The 17,572-nt window shown below is 33.7% G+C and overlaps 2 protein-coding genes across 3 annotated transcripts; both read right to left on the bottom strand.

The window, feature by feature from the left end:
* Positions 1-309: 309 nt before the first annotated feature.
* LOC111794737 (aldehyde dehydrogenase family 3 member F1) lies at positions 310-3,460 on the bottom strand. Of its 2 annotated transcripts, none has more exons than XM_023676867.2 (10): positions 3,210-3,456; positions 3,075-3,143; positions 2,902-2,998; positions 2,615-2,821; positions 2,386-2,510; positions 1,723-1,827; positions 1,476-1,648; positions 1,295-1,385; positions 1,035-1,184; positions 310-690 (listed from the first exon to the last, which is right to left on the bottom strand). In XM_023676867.2, the coding sequence occupies exons 1-10, from the start codon at positions 3,381-3,383 to the stop codon at positions 451-453; spliced, it is 1,431 nt and encodes a 476-aa protein (XP_023532635.1). In that variant the 5' UTR covers positions 3,384-3,456; the 3' UTR covers positions 310-450. The 2 variants fall into 2 exon arrangements, with proteins under 2 accessions (XP_023532635.1, XP_086980449.1); XM_087124323.1 differs by lacking the exon at positions 310-690 and adding an exon at positions 779-797 and having other exon boundaries at positions 3,210-3,460.
* Positions 3,461-5,903: 2,443 nt separating this feature from the next.
* EMB2738 (GTP-binding family protein) lies at positions 5,904-15,758 on the bottom strand. Its single transcript, XM_023676866.2, has 12 exons — positions 15,302-15,758; positions 15,043-15,110; positions 13,407-13,490; positions 12,975-13,268; positions 12,332-12,471; positions 11,059-11,146; positions 10,257-10,439; positions 9,498-9,659; positions 7,444-7,637; positions 7,085-7,235; positions 6,694-6,859; positions 5,904-6,594 (listed from the first exon to the last, which is right to left on the bottom strand). Exons 1-12 carry the CDS (start codon positions 15,678-15,680, stop codon positions 6,527-6,529), a joined length of 1,977 nt encoding a protein of 658 aa, XP_023532634.2. The 5' UTR covers positions 15,681-15,758; the 3' UTR covers positions 5,904-6,526.
* Between the last annotated feature and the right edge of the window lie 1,814 nt (positions 15,759-17,572).

Below are 17,572 nucleotides of genomic sequence, written 5' to 3'. Positions count from 1 at the left end.
GTGTTTATCACTATTTCATTTAAATTTATGTATTTTGATGTTTAATTGATGATGACGAGATCGTAAGCTTTCTGAAATTGATGTATTTAAATGTTCAAGTTATGATGATAGATCCAATACTTTCTAACCATTGCTCCAAATACTACTAAACTAACGGTTGCTGATAAGTTGTTGATTCTTAACTAAAAATCATTAATCCTTTTGTTCATCTAATAGGATGTTCTTGTTTCTTGTAAAAATAATGAACAAAAAGGATAAAAAGTGGTTTATATTTTTACACTCAGGATCACACTGGCTGGAGATAAAAAGGGAGTAAATGCCAACTGACAAGAATTAAGATTGGATGGTCTTCGTTGAAATTTAATACATGTTGTCACTACACAGATGTAGCTTTTGTTTATTTATAGGGTAGAACGAGAGCTGAAGAGAAAAGTAGGTGTCTTCTTCTAATTAAGACTTCTTCAAACCCAAAACAGTGAGAACAAGCTGAAAATAGTTAAGACTGTAAGCTTCTCGAAGCAGCTGAAGCTTGTGACTGTTCCATGGCGGATATCTGAACCAGAAGTCAACCAAAAAGCTCCTCTGCAGAACAGCCTTTTCATGACTAAAAGTGTCGAATGAGAATTTTCCATGGTACCTTCCAATCCCACTTTCACCAACCCCTCCAAACGGGAGTGTATCGGCTGCATACTGAATCGACAACAAAAACGACAATAAGGCTTTTGAAGCAGCAGCAGCAGCAGCAGCAGCTTATAATGGTTGGTTTTGCTTTTCACCCACTTGTGTCAGCACACCTACTAAGGTTTCTCCATACAGACTATGGCTTAAGTTATGAGGCCAAGCTTAAATTTGCGGTTTGTTTATTTCGATCTATGGATTTGCTGATTCTAATTCTACTTTGCCATATAAAAAAAATTGATATATGATCATCCAAACATAGGCCATATAATTCAGATCCAAAACTATTTCAGCTCACACTTAATACTAAAAGATTTTTCAATGCTTTCGTAGAATGGAAATGGAAAAGTCCGTACCTGAATAATTGCATCATTGAATGTCAAACTACCGGACGAGGTTTCTGAGACGAGTCTCCTTTGGAAAGCTTTATCCTTCGTGAAGGCATAAACGGCGAGAGGCTTAGGCTTTGAATTGATGAAATCTATACTGTCTTCAATCCTGTCCAGCTACCCAAGGAAGAAATAGAATATGATCCATCACTTTCCACTTTTACTAATCCACCAGAATGAAAGGCTGGACAATATTATAGAGCTGTAAATGAAGAACATGAACTTACTCCAATTATGGGAAGCAATGGTCCGAAGATTTCATCCGTCATAATTTCTGAATCGCTTGGCGGATTCAACAGAATAGTCGGCTCAACAAACCTAATTCATTTTATCACATTGTTTAATTTAAGGAAGTATTATTATAGCTAAGTTCATATGTGGAATAGACTACTAATATTAATCACTCACAATTTGTCTTCGTCCATGGATCCCCCATAGATGATCGAAGCTCGTACGTCAGGTTTATCCACCAGATTCTTCAATCTCAAGAAATTTTGTTTGTTTACGATCCTCGCCATGGTTTTTGCCTGGTTCGAACTTCTATCGAAGAATTCCTTGATAAACTTCTTCATCAATTCGACCTATAAACAACGAATCAAACACCGCATTCTGAAAATTAAGGGGAACGATCGAGCGATTAATCAAGAAATCGTACCAAGGTAGGTATAAACCTATGTTCAATGAGGACATAATCGATCGCAATGCAAGCTTGACCGGCGCAGTTCCCGAATTTTCCGATGACGATCCGTTTGGCAGTAGCCTTGCAGGTCAAAATCGAAGAAGAATCATGTCCTATTCTGTTTCTAATATTGCAGAATTAAAACAGCGCGAGCGTAGCGGCAAAATCATTTGTATTTATATAAATAAATAAATAAATAAATAAATATAAATATAAAACTAATTAATTATACACCAAAGAAAGGTTAAATTATAAACTTATTTAAAAAAAAAAAAAAAAAAAAGTTTTTTTTTTTTATTTTTAGAATTTCATAAATTTGATTTTATATCGTGGAGATTGTTAATGAAAGTTTTATTTTAATTTAAATTTTAACTATAAATTTGATAATTGTATTAATTATAATTAATTATAATACATTTTTATTTAAGGAAACACTAATAAAAATACTATCATCTTCATTTAATGAACATTAAAAACAAATTAATAAAGCTTCAAAAATAATTGACACTATAAAATTAATTGATTTAAATGTTGAATCTAAAACAAATTAATTACAGTTCGAATTATATTTAATAATAAATTAAATTATAAATTATTGGTAACGACCGACATAAACTGTCCCAAAGAAAGTCAACGAACCTCAATGTCCCAAGAAAATGGGAGTGAGTCAACGATGGCTGGGCACTTCCCGCCGAGCTCCAAAGTCACCGGCGTCAGGTGTTTCGCGGCGGCCGCCATAACAATCCGCCCCACTCGTTCACTTCCTAAGTGTTTTTTACATTCAAAATTAAAAATCAAACATTATTATAATATTAATATTAATAATGCAACCACCACAGGATCAACTGCTTCAATTAATTACTTCCACCTGTAAAGAAAATCTTCTCCCACCGCTGCTGCAGCAGCCGCTCCCCAGCCGCCGCCCCACCTTCCACAACCCTCACAGCTTTATTATCAATATATTTCCCGATGGTATTCGCCAGTAAAGCCGAACTCGCCGGAGCAGACTCCGACGTCTTCAAAACCACGCAATTTCCGGCAGCTATTGCTCCAATCAACGGCTCCAACGACAACCCTTATCCCATTTTCCACACCCATATGTTATTATTAACGACAAGATCAAAAAAAACACTTCCAAATCAAATTTTCACTCACCAATCGGAAAATTCCAAGATGAGATTATAAGAACAACGCCCAAAGGCTGAGGAACCATTTCAGCTGAGCTTAACAACGCTATTAATGGCAGCTTTGCCTGCATTTCAAGAAATTAAACACATTTTTAACAAACCCATTTGGATTAAAGATCATAACCCATCTCAAAAAGTGACCTTTTTGGGTGACATCCAATGCTTCAAATTATCCAAAGCAGAGTTGAGGGACTTAAGCAGAGTACCAATCTACAAAAAAAAATGACAAAATCTCAATAGAAAAAAACAAACAAACAACAAAATCAAGATCAAAACCTCATCTCTAAAAGCTTCAACTTGGTGTTTCCCCAAATCCTGCATAAGGGCGGTGTAAATTTGGTGTTCATTGTGTTCTATAAGTTGGCGTAAGGCTTTGAGCTGTGACACCCTCCAAGAGGCCTCCTTTGTTGTACCAGTCTTGTAGTAATCTCTCAAATCCTCTGAATCCATTGTTGTTTGCTTGGATCTTTCTTACTTGCTTCAACTATTTATACTCCAAAGAACTATCCCTCTCGCTGCTCTTCATATTCCTTTTCTCCATCCCACTTGTGCCTCTTCTTCTTAATTTATGATTCCATTAATGCTAGCTAGTTAGGTTCTTGTATTAAATTTACATGTTTCACTTATAAGCGAGTAAAACTCTATTTCCACGTCCACTTTGAACATAAGTTTTCGTTGTCAGATACTACGGTTGGAGAGGAGAACAAAATATTCTTTCTACAAGCGTGTGAAAACCTCTCATTAACCAACACATTTTAAAAATCTTGAAAGAAAATTTAAAAAGGCAATATCTACCAGTAGTGGACTTGGACTGTTACATTTGTTATTTCCAAACTAAATCATAACTTTCGTTTTAGTTTATACAAAAGGTTATCATATAATACTAAATACAGTTATCCAAATAAATAAATAAATATATATATATATATGCACATGTCAAAAATCATTAATGATGGATCATAGGAAACTCTAAAATAAAATAGTTTTTTTTTTTTTTTTTTTTTTTTTTTTTCCTGTGTAATAATGAATGTAGAGATGAAGTAAAGGGGAAGTGGGTGGAGATGTGAAGTCTTTAGATAGGAGGGAACACCCCGGCGTGGGTTGCTCTATGTATTAATAAAATTAAATAAAGTGTCCCTTTTAATTAGCCCATTTTAGTTATTATAATTTTAAATATTCAAATTTAATTATGAACATTTTTTTGTATCTAAATTGGTTTGATAATAATAATAATTTTAATATAAGAAAAAACCTGAGGTAAATAAATTTTCAAAATCATAAAGAAAAAGCTAATGAAAAAGAAAATAACAATGAGACTAAATTTGAATATTTAAAAAGTATAAATACTAAAATGAAATGAAAATTTAAAATAGGGATCAAACTATTATTATTATTATTATTATTATTATTATTATTATTTTGGGTGAGAAAAGCTCTAGAAGTAAATAATGTTTGGAGAAATTAAAATGAAGTTAAGTTGGTCCCTTTCAATTTAATGCTTATGGGATAAATAATTTAAAAAGAAAATGTGTATTATTAAGAGAAGTGATGTGGCTTAATTTGGGCCAAAAAAAAAAAAAAAAAAAAAAAGAAATCAACAGACATTACTACAACACCGCTCCTTGAAACCTATTAATCTATTATTATTATTATTAAAATAAATGCAACAAGATGTAATAATTGAAGTTAGTAAATACGTCACAATCATTAATTTCCCATTTGTAAGGACACTAAGGACACTATTTTTCTAATTTTTATGTTAAATGTATTTTTGTGTATATTTTTTAGACTAGTTAAACATTTTTTAAAGTTTAGAAGCCTATAAGACATAATTAAAATTTTAAATATTTATGATATACTTCTTAAATTTTAAGAATCTATTTCACTTAAAATTGAAAGTTCAAAACAACATCGAATACCAAATCCGAAAAGTGAAGAATACAAAATTTGATGAAAAGATAAGTTTTAGTTGATACCATGCTAATTTACACTAAGTATAGTTGGTTGAGTCACCTAGGAAGATGCCACTTTCAATAACCCAAGCATTTAATGAATGAATTAACATTACATCGTATTAAGGGATCTTAAGGTTTTGCAAAGCATAATTATGAATTTAAAAATTCCTTATTTCTAAGGGAGAAAAGACAGAGAAAGAGATGTAAATGACAATTAACAAACGAAAAAACTGCAGCCTAGACAGAGCCTACAAATTGGGCACAGAAGGCAGAGAAAGTAGCACAAAGGGTCCGGCAATAAACATTCACCATAAAACCAGCGATAAATTAGATGGATTTGATAGTTCATCATTAATTGCCGTAGCAACAACAAAAACATACTGTAACCATTTAATGCCTGTAACCATAACTGAGTAATCACGTTGCCAATAATAAAACACCACACAACCCTCTAGTACCTGACTCTCCAATGGCTAAAACTTTTTCCTTTCCATTCATGGATAGATGATAAGAATAATCATATGATATAATAAAAGGGCATCACAAGCAATTAAATTCAATGAGTCAATAATCTATCCAAATATGTTTCATGTTCAACTGTAGTTTACCATACATAATGTCTTTTATTACTATACATTTCTCCAACTGTTCATCTTAATCTGCTAAACCTAATCAATTTTGCTGGGGAAAGGCAGATTGCTCATCTTCTACCCAACAAATGCTAACCTAAAAGCTATGAACATAGTATTCAGACTATTGAAAATGACAAATAGCATGCTTATTTCACATGATTAATGTGAAATGACATGTTTCTAACTCCTTCAGCAACTTCTCTATTAAGGATTAACAAAGTAAATGGGGCCTAGAACAATCGATCAGTTTCCTCCATCCATAAACTAGGACATTAAATGAATGGAAAAGGCAAAGTGAAAGAGAACCACACAATATTTGAACTGAACATCATATATCTATATATCTATATATATATATATATATATATATATATACACATTAATTGAAAACTGAACACCATATTTAGTCACTAGCAAGTTGCGTCTTAAAAGTTATCACAAATATGAAGGATGAATTAGTGCGACAGACACATACCCGAGTAATTGTTGCATCTGCCTGCTCAAGGCCCACATCCAGCACATATTTCCTTTTCTATTGAAGCAGTTGCAGTCGTTTATTTACTACTTGAGCAGCTTTTAGATTGGCTTAAACTGCCGTGCAATCAGAACAAGACTTAACAAGACTTACGAACAAGACTTGTCTACTTGCCCACTTTCGGTAACAGATAAAGAGGCTCCTGTTACTTTAAACCATGACACGGATTGATAAAAATAGGGCTTAAAATCAAGATGCAACTTTTTATATGACATTTAGAAAGAAATAATAATAAGCACAAATGGCTCATCTTTTCGGGTAGTTCCTCAACAACCCCGATTAAATTGTTTGTTCCTTCCAGGTAGACAGCCTAGACAGCCACTGTTCAGCTATTTGACTGTTATGTATATTTGACCATATCCTTCCAATAAGTCCCAAAAGAGAACACAGCTCTTTCGGAATAAAAGATGAATCCAACTCCAGAGTTGCTCTTGCTAGGGGAAACAAAAAAAATTCTCTTTACCCATCTACTCACCTAGCGAAGGAAACTTCTCTATCTCGTTGTGTTGGATTCGTCTGAGCCTTTGTTGTAGCCTTAACTGTAACCAATAGAAAAAAATAATTTTGTTATTTCAGATGTGTCCCCTGTGCTTTGACCCAGTATTCTGAATTATTTTACCCCACTATGTGATTCCTACCTTCGTTCTTCTCCATTTTTTTTCTACTTCGCCAAAGAAGCCGAATTGGCGTTCCAGGAAAACCTGCATCTGTACGCAGTTGTTTCTCCATATACCGCCGATATGTTTCAGGAAAAAGTTTGGCATCATTTACAAAGAAAACAAACGTGGGTGGCCTTATAGCAGCCTGTGGAGGACAAAGAAATATAACATATAACCAAGTTTAACAAGAATACTTGATAGATATATAGTGCTTAAAATTCTTATCAACAATGTGCTGCCTGATAACATGAAGGAAAGAAATGCAAAATTTCATATGATAGGAACAAACTAACAATTTTGCAACCTTCATCCTAAACCAAGAGCTGTAGATCATAGAACCAAAAGAAGAATCGCCTTTAGTAATGAATACCTGAGTACAGTAATAAACACGTCCTCTCTTGCCCCCCCTTGTCCTTGGGGGTGACTTAAAAGCTAATGCTTCCTGTACTACTTGATTTAGTATGGAAGTAGTAAGCCTTCTAGACCTTTCCTTTTCAACTGCACTAGCAGCAGTTATAATCCTGATCCCACCATAAAAAATACGGCCATAAGCGTGCATCCAAATGCCAGTATATAAACAATAAAAGAAATCTTGTGCATACATATTGTATTTCCTTTCAATGGCTTGGAATATAAGGGAAAACTTCTACCATATAAACCATGTGCACGTTGAGGCACAATATGAAAAAAGTCATGTATAAATAACTTTAGAAGTGTGATGGAACATACTTATCGACACTGTGACCAGTTATTGCAGTAGAGTAAACAATCGGTGCCCAATCAAGTGAACGTAGCTTTTCCCTGACATCTTGCTCATAGTACATTGTAGTCTGTTGGTTTTTATTTGGTATGGTATCCCACTTGTTGACAACTATCAGGCAACCTTTTCCTTCTTTCTCAATCCTTTCCGCTATTTTGTAATCCTAGGACATTCAAGTGGAATATGACAAGGTGGTGTAATTGAAAAACAATTAAGGAAGAAACAAAAGAATAAGCAAGAATAATCAACAAGTTGTTATATATGCTCTAAATAAAAAATAACAAAGCCCAAACGAAGATCTTTATAGGAAAAATGAAGCCTAACAAGGCTAGTAACATTCTGTTCCAAATGAAGAACTGTCTAGATACACCGCTACAAATTCAATCATATCCTATCAAATTAGGAAGAAAGTGCAGCACCCGAGAGCTGTGTTGTTCAGCACGTTGGGAGTCTTGAAAAGTGAACCATCTTGAAGTTCAACATTACTAGTCTAAATGTACTTTGGTAAGTGAGAAATGATGAAGGAAACAATTTTCTTCTCCCTACCTTCTAACCAAGTGTTTCGAGAGTAAGGCTCTCCAAAACTAAACCAGAAAACCACCTGTTCGGTTACAAATAATAAAGTTCTACAACAGCCTTTGACATGACATAAAGCGATTGACCAAACAGTACACAGCAGCCCTGACACAAAACGTGGGGGTAAACCTTGAACATGGAAAACATGAATAGTAGAGTTGGAACCTGGACCTTGGATTTGATATGCATGAAATTGGGTAGCACGTAGCAATAGCTTTAGTTAGAGTGTTAGCAGCCCACAGATGTAATAAAATGCAAATCTAGCTCAATATATTTAGTATGAGCATAGAAAACAGTATTGAGACAGCACTATTAGATTACACCAAAATAAAGGTGCCTCAACAATTGAAACATGGAACCCAGATAACAGTACTCTTCTTCTCTTTTTTTTTTTTTTTTTTTTTCTTCTCCTCCTTTTTAGATAAGAGATAGCGGTAATCTGATAGGGGTTCGAGAGAATTTCATGTAGAATTTATTAACATATCTCCAAATAATAAACAAAGTACAAGATATATAAACTAGTCCCACCAAAATGCACAACACACCATTCTCGCTCTTCCCTCCCCTTCACTGTCTTAACATTAACAACCTCTAACAATCTTCAATTGATCCTTTTCTAAATGGAGCAACAGGACTAGCCTACCTATGTATAATTCACATCCCCGTTCCTGTTATCCTTCTCCTTCTTCCTAGCATAGGTAAAACAAAATAGTGGGGTGTACATTGATCAGTTAGCGTCAGTTTTGGGCTCAAGTCTACACCAACCTCCAACCTTTCGATTTCGGTTTTCCAGAGACTTGTGGATTTCTAACCATTGTACAAACCAACCAACCAGCCATTAGTTCGGCCAGAAGGTTTTGGTGATCCTAGAGAAAGAGTAGAATGTATGATGACTGAGTGGTTAAAAAGACCAAGTTCAAGCTGAAAACTATAGAATAAGGAGGGAAGAGATGGAGAAGAAGGAAAAGGAGAGAAAAAGAAAAAATTAGAAGAAAAAATCCAAGCATATAAAAAATATGAAGGATGAGAAAAAGAAGGAAGAGTGGATGGAAAAAGAAGGGAGAGTGAATGGAAAAAAAAAAGGTAAGGATGGAAAAAGAGGGAGGAGAGAAAAAGAAAATTGTTAAACATTAAACCGAGTCTGAAGTCCAATGCATCATTTTTCCCTTCTTCTTAAGCATATTAATATTCCGCTCCTTGCTATTGTTTCAAGCTTAAATCCCAGGCGAAAGTCAAAGTTTATTATCAATATCATTTTATCTTCAGTAGAATAGTTTGAACGTAGGAAAAAAAAATAATGCAATGCCCCCACGATGGTTTCATTTGAATTAAAGTAGTCTTACAGAACCTTATAAGAATGAAATGTGAGAACAGAGCAGGAAGGTTCCTGGGTATTGGCCAAACTATACAACAAATTAATCCTTCAAGAAAAAGCCATGGGACTCACCTGTTCAGTGATACAAGCCATGGCTTCAATGACAAGAGCCACTACGTCAGAACGACGAATTGCACGAAATGCTCGATTGACAGATAGAGACTCAGTCAAGCTACCGGATGATGCTACAGTTGCCCTTTTTCTAATTCCAGCAGTATCAATTAAACGGAATTTCTGCAAGATAGATAACGCTTAAGTACTAGGAGCAATCAAGATTAGATTTGTACAAGAATAACATGTACAAAATCTCATTTGCACATGAATCTACCCAAGCGGCATTATTTTAACCTTTCCAGACAAGATTAGTACCCAGCATGCAAATTTTCCACCTCCAAGGAAGACCACCCACCCTGATCCTCTATTAAAAAAAAAAAAAAAAGCCCAAGTTCCCTTTTGAAGCTCAACTCTCACATAATGTTCTTGTTTTGCCCATTTAAAAGTTGAAAAAGGTTTTTTTATGAATGAATCAATAATCAAAGTAATTCCAATCTGGAGACTTTCATCGATCAGATCACTCGAAACTAGTATCTACATTTCAAAAAAGGTTTGAATAATACTACTATTATTATTATCAATAATGCAGTCTGGATGAGTCTTCATATATCAAGTACTTTGCATAACAAACTTTTAAGCTTATATTCATCAATAACACCTCCCTTGGTTCAGGTTTGGGCTGTGATCCCCACCCCCGGTAATGTTCTTCTGATTCATGAAGTTTTTCTCATAAAAATAATAATATATAACAAAGGGTAGAATTGCAACATCTCAAACCTGACCATCTTGTCCTGTAAATTCAGTATCAATAGCATCACGGGTAGTTCCACTGATTGGGCTGACAATTGTTCTGTCCTCTCCTACCAAAGCATTTAAAATACTACTTTTACCAACATTAGGTCGACCAACAATTGCTATAGCAGGAATGTAATCTTCTTCTTCATGTAGATCCTCAAGACCCTGATACAGGGACCACCAGATATTAATATCGATAGCATTTCTATAAAACAAGAATATAGTGTTAAGAAGCAGAAATGCAAATACGCAAGATTGTTCATTGTTGATATATACTATGATCATGAATTTTTTGTTCAATACAATGTAATATATATATATATATATATATATATATATATATATATATATATATATATATATATATAACTACAAAACAAAACAAAAAAAAAAAAAAAAAGGAATCCAAACTAACAAAATCAAGATAAGATCATAATTACAATAAAAGCTTAGTGAACAAAGCCCATAAAGACGCTTCAATACAGCAATATGGATACAGCATTGACATGGAACTCTTCGAATTAAATGACCTAGAGATGTCCTATTCATGGTACTCTTCTAAAGGCTTTTTAGCAGGGACAAAAAATTAACAGATAATTCCAAAGTACATTATAATTATAGGGGAAAAAAGACCAAAAGGTACTGTTCAAACTTGGAAACTCTAGACACACAAACAAACGCTAACGTTAATGAAGCAGGAACTCTATTCGAACAAAAGGTAATGTTGATTATACTACATTCATATCTACTTGTAAGGACACAAGTTTAAGCATTCAAACCTCACCTCAACTTTTTGCAACCCTGAACAAACAAGATCAAGAAGCTCTCCAGTCCCAGTTCCAGATAGAGCAGATACTGGAAGAGGTGTGAACCTGGTTAATAAATCAAATGATCAAAAATAGGTCGGAGCGTGCAAAGTGAAAATTTGGCATGAAGACTCCTACCAAAAAAACTCTCAATCAATCCCTCAAACACACCCCTACTAAAATGATGACTTAACTTAAGGAGTCTATTTTCGCAGTTGATAACATAAGATAAGAAGACATTATAACATTAACATATCATCGTTGCAGACTGACATAGTCCAAGCATATAGAACTCATGTTGGAGATACAAGGAGAAAGAAAAAGAAAACAAGAAAGAAATGGGAAGAGGAAAGAAAGATAATGGACAAGAAACAGGAGTTTCTCAATTTTCCCCTCCGCTGAAGAGCTCTGGCTTTCTCTCTTTCTAGATTTTCATACCTAAGGGTGTTCGCCTAGCACTTGTGGAAAGCTAAAAACCGCACAACAACCGAAGTTTGTCAACTTCTAATTGCACCCTTCACTTCCCCCTACTTATTTTGTTCCAATTGGCCCAACCATTCCTCACTCCATAAGTTTATAGGCTACAACCTTAACACGGTTTCTCAGGAACATTTGCAAACTCGAAAAAAATTCTTTATAGCAAGTGTCCAATCTAGAATTATTTATAACCCAACAAAAAAAAAATTACTGCAAGCCAAGACATACACTATAGCAGATATAAATAATAGCATCCCCTGGAAAGAATCTCATCTGTGTGAGATTCATCGCATTAAACTCTATTATTGTAATCAAATCCATTTTAATACAAACAAAATCTACAATATTATATATTAGTTTAAAAGAAGGAAATGTTTCAGGATTTATTATCAACCACCATGATGAACTGTAGTTTTGGTGTATTCAATTTTTCTTTTTCAGATCATAACTAATTTATCTAAATGGATGACATTTTGTAACTTCTCTTATATTATTATCCTACATTATGGTGTTTCCAAAAAAAAGAATTAACCATAAAACAATCTTTCTCAACCCCAGTATAAGTATATTTTTCCAAGCTCTAAAATGAAGTGCATTCTCAATAATATTTCTGATCATATGGCAAGAGCATGGGTTGAAAGAATATCAAAGACAGTGTTAAATTTTGAAACAACTATGACTTCCGAGTGTTTCATTATGACCTAACCCCCCACCCCCACCCACATATGCACGAGAAAGTTTAAATTAAAAGGAAAATCCCCAATAACAACATACCCTAAAGACCAAAACTCTGATGCCTGCATCATTCCTTTACGTGGAGACTCACACTTGTTAACTGCAAGAACTATATATTTATCTGAGTAGTTTCTACGAAGCCAATCAGCAATTTCTTCATCAGCTGCCGTTAGTCCTGCCTGATAAGAGTATCTTTATTTTAAATCAAAATCTTAATAGCATTAATATCAACATCATCACATGCTAGTTTGATGAAAGTTTGTTGAAAGAGCATAATTAAAAAATAATAATAATAATAATAATAATAATAATAATAATAAAAAAGTTATGAGGATCAGCAACAGAGAATGAATTTGCAGAATGAAAATCGAGAGGAGAACAAGTAATATCCTGATATTTTGATCAAATTAATAAAAATTTCAAACCATCGATGATATAAAGCAATACCTACATACTTTAACTGATAAGTATCCAATATTACGATAACCAGGGACAAGGCCACCTTTATTAGAGGAGAAAAGAATTCTATATTTAACATTTTTTATATACAGGCATCCTTTATCCAAAAGTACTCCGAATAGAATTTTGACAAAAATAATTGATGCTCAAAAATTTTGAATGACCAATCCTGGAAAATAAATGCAAAAGCAAGTGCGCTTTTATGATCATTAATTGAAACTACCTGACCATCAACAAGGAATATGACGACAGAGGATTCTTCCACAGCTGCTGTAGCTTGCCTCTCAATCATTGACGGCATCCTTGCAACAGCTGCTTCCCTGGAAGCTAGGGGAATGCCATCCATGCCAATGGTTGTCGAGATTGCTAATTCCTCCATGACATCATTTTGTGTTTTCGAAACAGAAAGAACCCCTCCTGTATCCACCACCATAAATTCATTGTCCCCCCAAAAGGATCTACCATATAACCGATCCCTAGTAACACCAGGTTCATCCACCACAATAGCCCTGTTCCCCTATGATATCAGAAGAAAGGCTAATTTAGAACAACATTATCTGGATAATAATAGTATTGGAAGCTTTAGATCTCATTTCCAGGGCGTGGATGCTGAATAGTACAAATGGTAATAGGACTATCTTAGCAAGATTATTACCCCAACAAGTCTATTGAACAATGCAGATTTTCCAACATTTGGCCTTCCAACAATTGCGACTTTTGGAAGAAGATGGTCTGGGATCTGCACATAAAATTTGTAAGAATAGGGAAAAGAACATGTAAATTGTGGCATAGGAAACATATCATTTACAGCAACCAGTGAATTCTTCAAGGTAGCTCTATTCTCCTGTGTTTACAACAACAGAAGCTCAAAAACATCTTGGTTTTCACGCAATAAATTTGCACAAGGATTGATAAAAAAGAACCAAAGAGAAATAAATAAATAAATGAATGCATACATGACAAAGTTCCGTAATGTCCTAATATGAGTGATGGGTATGGTTATTGATGAGGTAATGGAGTTGTCAACTAACAGGTTCCTGATAAGAGAACTCACTTACCTTTCATGTGTATAACCAAAGTACATGAAGTCCAAATATATAAAGTCGATCTACTACGACCAGCGTGGTTTAGGTGGACTTTGACTTTTGAAACGGGAGGTACACTTGGCCCCTTGTTACATTGCCTTTTTTTTATTGGTTGCCTTTCATGTGTATTTCAGTTGTAATTCTGTTTATTTTGCATTTACAGTAAGCCTATATATACGGCTGTGTTTTGATCACCATTAGTGAGAAAGAGTTTATTTTGTCTCTATCTGCTCGTTCCTTACTCGTATCAATAACATATGATGGCATTAGAACCCATGACGTCCAAATGGGTATTCTGTCCAAACATTGGGATCCCTGACCCAAGAAATGTGAACCCAAAGAGGCTCCATGTTGAGGGGACTTGTTGAAGACCCCACATCAGAAAGATGAAAATACTTTGCTATCTTTATAAGATACATGACTCACTCCTCTAATTGCTAATTGATTTTCAGTTCTGAGCATGCAATAAGTCTAACATCTGTTTCTGTTATAAAACCATCTCAAATCACGTACTAACGTAAACAATTTCCAAACCCTCAAACAAACTATGAGTTTTTTTTTCCCTTCCAACTAGAATCTCTTTTTTAAATGCAAATTACTTGAGATTGTCGCAGTGAACTTTATTTATTTTTTCCTTTTCCCTTCTTTCTAATTTCCTTCACTGTATCGATCATGACCGTAAAATTTAGGAATAAAACGTAGGTACTTATATATTGCTTAAATTAGTTCTTCAATCGAAAATATTTCACGGTATAAACTGTTAGACGAACACGACTCTCCAAAATACCAATGGAGTTAGTATTCCTCACTTATAAACCCATGATCATTCCCTAAATTAGTCGATGTGGGACTTCCATCATCCAACACCTCCCCTCGAACAAAGTGCGCCTCCCCTTAATCGAGGCTCGACTCCTTTGGAGTCTTAGTCATTTTTGACTGCCTTCGAGGAGGGGCTTGGCTCCTTTTCTTTAGGAGTTCTTTGTTCGATATTTGAGGATTTATCAATCTATTGGCACGACTATTTGGGCTTCCCCAAAAGGCCTCATACCAATGGAGTTAGTATTCCTCACTTATAAACCCATGATCATTCCCTAAATTAGTCGATGTGGGACTTCCATCATCCAACATAAACATGTGATGATGTCAGTTAAACTAAGCCCCCGATGAACTGAAGATGGAAATTAACAAAACAAGAGACTTACTGACATTTCTAGGTGTAGTCTTACGCTTATTCTTCTTCCGGCCAGTTTCCGATTGATCATTCAATTCATCGTCTAAGGAGACCAGAAAATGAACAGAGTTAAGAGTAATCTTAGATATCAAATGAAATATATCGACAATATGACCAATAGGACTACTGGAAAAGCTGTGGAACCATGGAGGAGATACATAATTGCACATAGTAATCACAGAATTACGATAACAACCTCAAGCAGAAAAAGAGTACGCCAGTGAGAACACGCACCTAGTCTTAGTTCTCGGGATAAAGAGCTAGAATACTCTCGAAGAACGTCTTTAGCTTCTTCTTCCAAAGCCTCCACATCAATGGAGTAATCTACATCGTCAAATTCATCATGGAACCCCCCTGGATCCTCCCCTTCGATATCTCCATAATTTTCGGGGACTCCAGTCTCGCCAGTAACCGAAGTACAATCGCAAACCGTTCGAAGCGAGGATGAGGAAGATTTGTGGTAACCGGATAAGTTCAACAAGGAAAGTGGACGAACAACAGAGAAACAGGAAGAAATTGAAGAAGTAACAGCAAGCGGATGAGAGAAAGTGAGTTTTCTATATGAAGTACAAGACAGGAGAGTTGAAGAGTAACAAAGCTTCAGAGCTGCCATGGTCGGAGCTCCGGACTGGCGCCTGGAACACAAAAGGAGGGAAGAAGGCGACCGTTTGGAGGTTGAGCAGAGCGCAGTGAGGTTTATCTTTATCCACAGCGCGGGGAAAGGATTTGGGTAATTGTGAAAATAGCCCTATGGGCCACTTCAGGAGCCCATTTCATGACTGGGAAGCCCATTAACCAAAATTACTACAAATTCTAAAATTTTTATTTTTTTTTAAAGTGGTTTAATTCTTCATCCGATTAACAAATTATAATATTAATCATAACATAATCTTGACCTTTAATAACTTTAAGTGTATAATTATAAAACTTCTAAGAATTAAATTGATAAATTTTAAAAAAATAATAATAAAACTAATTAAATATTTTCGTCGATAGTTATCATACTAAAACAACCCTCGTAAAGTTAATATTTTATCTAATATTAATTTTTTTAACATTTATTATTATTATTATTATTATTTGGTGATTTTGTAGTGTATAACTCACTGGCCCTAATTTCCAAAATATGAAGGCCAAATAATGTTACATAATTATTTTATGGTCCTCCCGACAACACATTCTTTTTTCCTTTTATGCGTTGACTTTGACTTCTTAATTGTCTTTTTTAGTTTTTTTATTTAATAATTTATTCATTAATACATTAATTTCTCTTATTTATTAACATAAATATATTCACGCCATTATATTTATATAAATATAGCAAATTTTCACAATTTTAAATGTGTTTTTTTTTTTTAGTTTAAATACTTTAATACTCCTATTTTACATTTTATTTTAGTCCCTTTAAATTATTTATATGTTTATATATATAGTCGTTCTAATACATTGTGTATTTGAGACCAAAAAAAATCTCGAGTAAGATATTTTGACATTTAGATTCTCTTTTTGTATCCAAATCTTGACATAATTATTTTAGAATTGACTTTTTTTTTCAATTTAATCTCGAGATTTTCATACCAATAAGCACTAATTAACAAAGTTGATAGACGAATAAATAGGGCGGCACTATTAAGCTAAGTTCCCAATTTCAACAACCCGAAGATCAAAGGGTTTGATTTAATTAAACTTTGTGGCAATAGTTAGGTACATTAATAATGTAATTATTGTCGATTTTATTTTTTCTAGAAATAATTATCTTTAATCACTTTTCAACATTCAGTAATTAAAGTGTTACTTCTTTCAAACCCGGAAAGCTACTTCCAATCTGTTTGTTTTATGTGAAATTAGTGTCTCAATAATTTCAATGTTTATTCCATAATTATATTAATTCTTTATTAAGGGAACAATATTAGTCCTCTCCTTCTTTTATATATATATTAATATTCTATTTGATGTTTAGAAATTAAAAAAAAAAATTAAAAATTTTTAAAAATACTCCAAATAACTTTTTGAGTTTTTTTATATAATGGTTAAAGATATTAATGTTCCTTTTAAAATTTTACGGTAATTATTTTAAAGGAAATAAATGACAGTCTAAAAATGAGAGGAAGATATTTGTGAAACTTTATTTTTTTAAATTAAATTAATTTTTTGCAGTAAAAAACAAAAGACTTACAAACAAAAAGAAAATTACTAAAGCGATTCTCTTGTTTGTTTACCCCTTTTTTTTTACTTTTTAGGTTGATTGCAGATAAAATACGTCAAAGAGAAAAAAATGAAAAGAAAAAAAAATATATTTTTTTTAATAGAATAATAACTTAAAACACAATTTTCCATCTTTTATGTTAAACTTTTCCAAAGACCGTGCGCCTTTTTGACTCCTAAAAATGTTTGTTCATTACGCTCATAATTTAATATTTAAGCGGAAAAAAAAATTATAATTTCAAATTATTATTCTTGATTTTGCACTTATAACACTCCTTCTATTTCATAAAATTAATTTTA

This window comes from Cucurbita pepo, chromosome 5, assembly GCF_057944985.1.
Source record: "Cucurbita pepo subsp. pepo isolate OVF chromosome 5, ASM5794498v1, whole genome shotgun sequence".
NCBI classification, from domain to species: Eukaryota; Viridiplantae; Streptophyta; class Magnoliopsida; order Cucurbitales; family Cucurbitaceae; genus Cucurbita; species Cucurbita pepo.
Note: the sequence above shows the minus strand (reverse complement) of the source record. Positions and strands in the feature narration are given on the sequence as shown.

What these genes read in the sequence shown, in the direction of transcription:
- EMB2738 (XM_023676866.2), bottom strand. Translation starts at nt 15,680, where the DNA reads ATGGCAGCTCTGAAGCTTTGTTACTCTTCAACTCTCCTGTCTTGTACT. An exon ending in ATCCCGAGAACTAAGACTAG is followed by an intron (nt 15,111 to 15,301) that starts GTGCGTGTTCTC and finishes TGGTCTCCTTAG; the next exon opens with ACGATGAATTGAATGATCAA. An exon ending in TATTCCTTGTTGATGGTCAG is followed by an intron (nt 12,472 to 12,974) that starts GTAGTTTCAATT and finishes TACTCTTATCAG; the next exon opens with GCAGGACTAACGGCAGCTGA.
- LOC111794737 (XM_023676867.2), bottom strand. Translation starts at nt 3,383, where the DNA reads ATGGATTCAGAGGATTTGAGAGATTACTACAAGACTGGTACAACAAAG. An exon ending in TTGAAGCTTTTAGAGATGAG is followed by an intron (nt 3,144 to 3,209) that starts GTTTTGATCTTG and finishes TTTTTTTTGTAG; the next exon opens with ATTGGTACTCTGCTTAAGTC. An exon ending in TCCATGGACGAAGACAAATT is followed by an intron (nt 1,386 to 1,475) that starts GTGAGTGATTAA and finishes AAAATGAATTAG; the next exon opens with GTTTGTTGAGCCGACTATTC.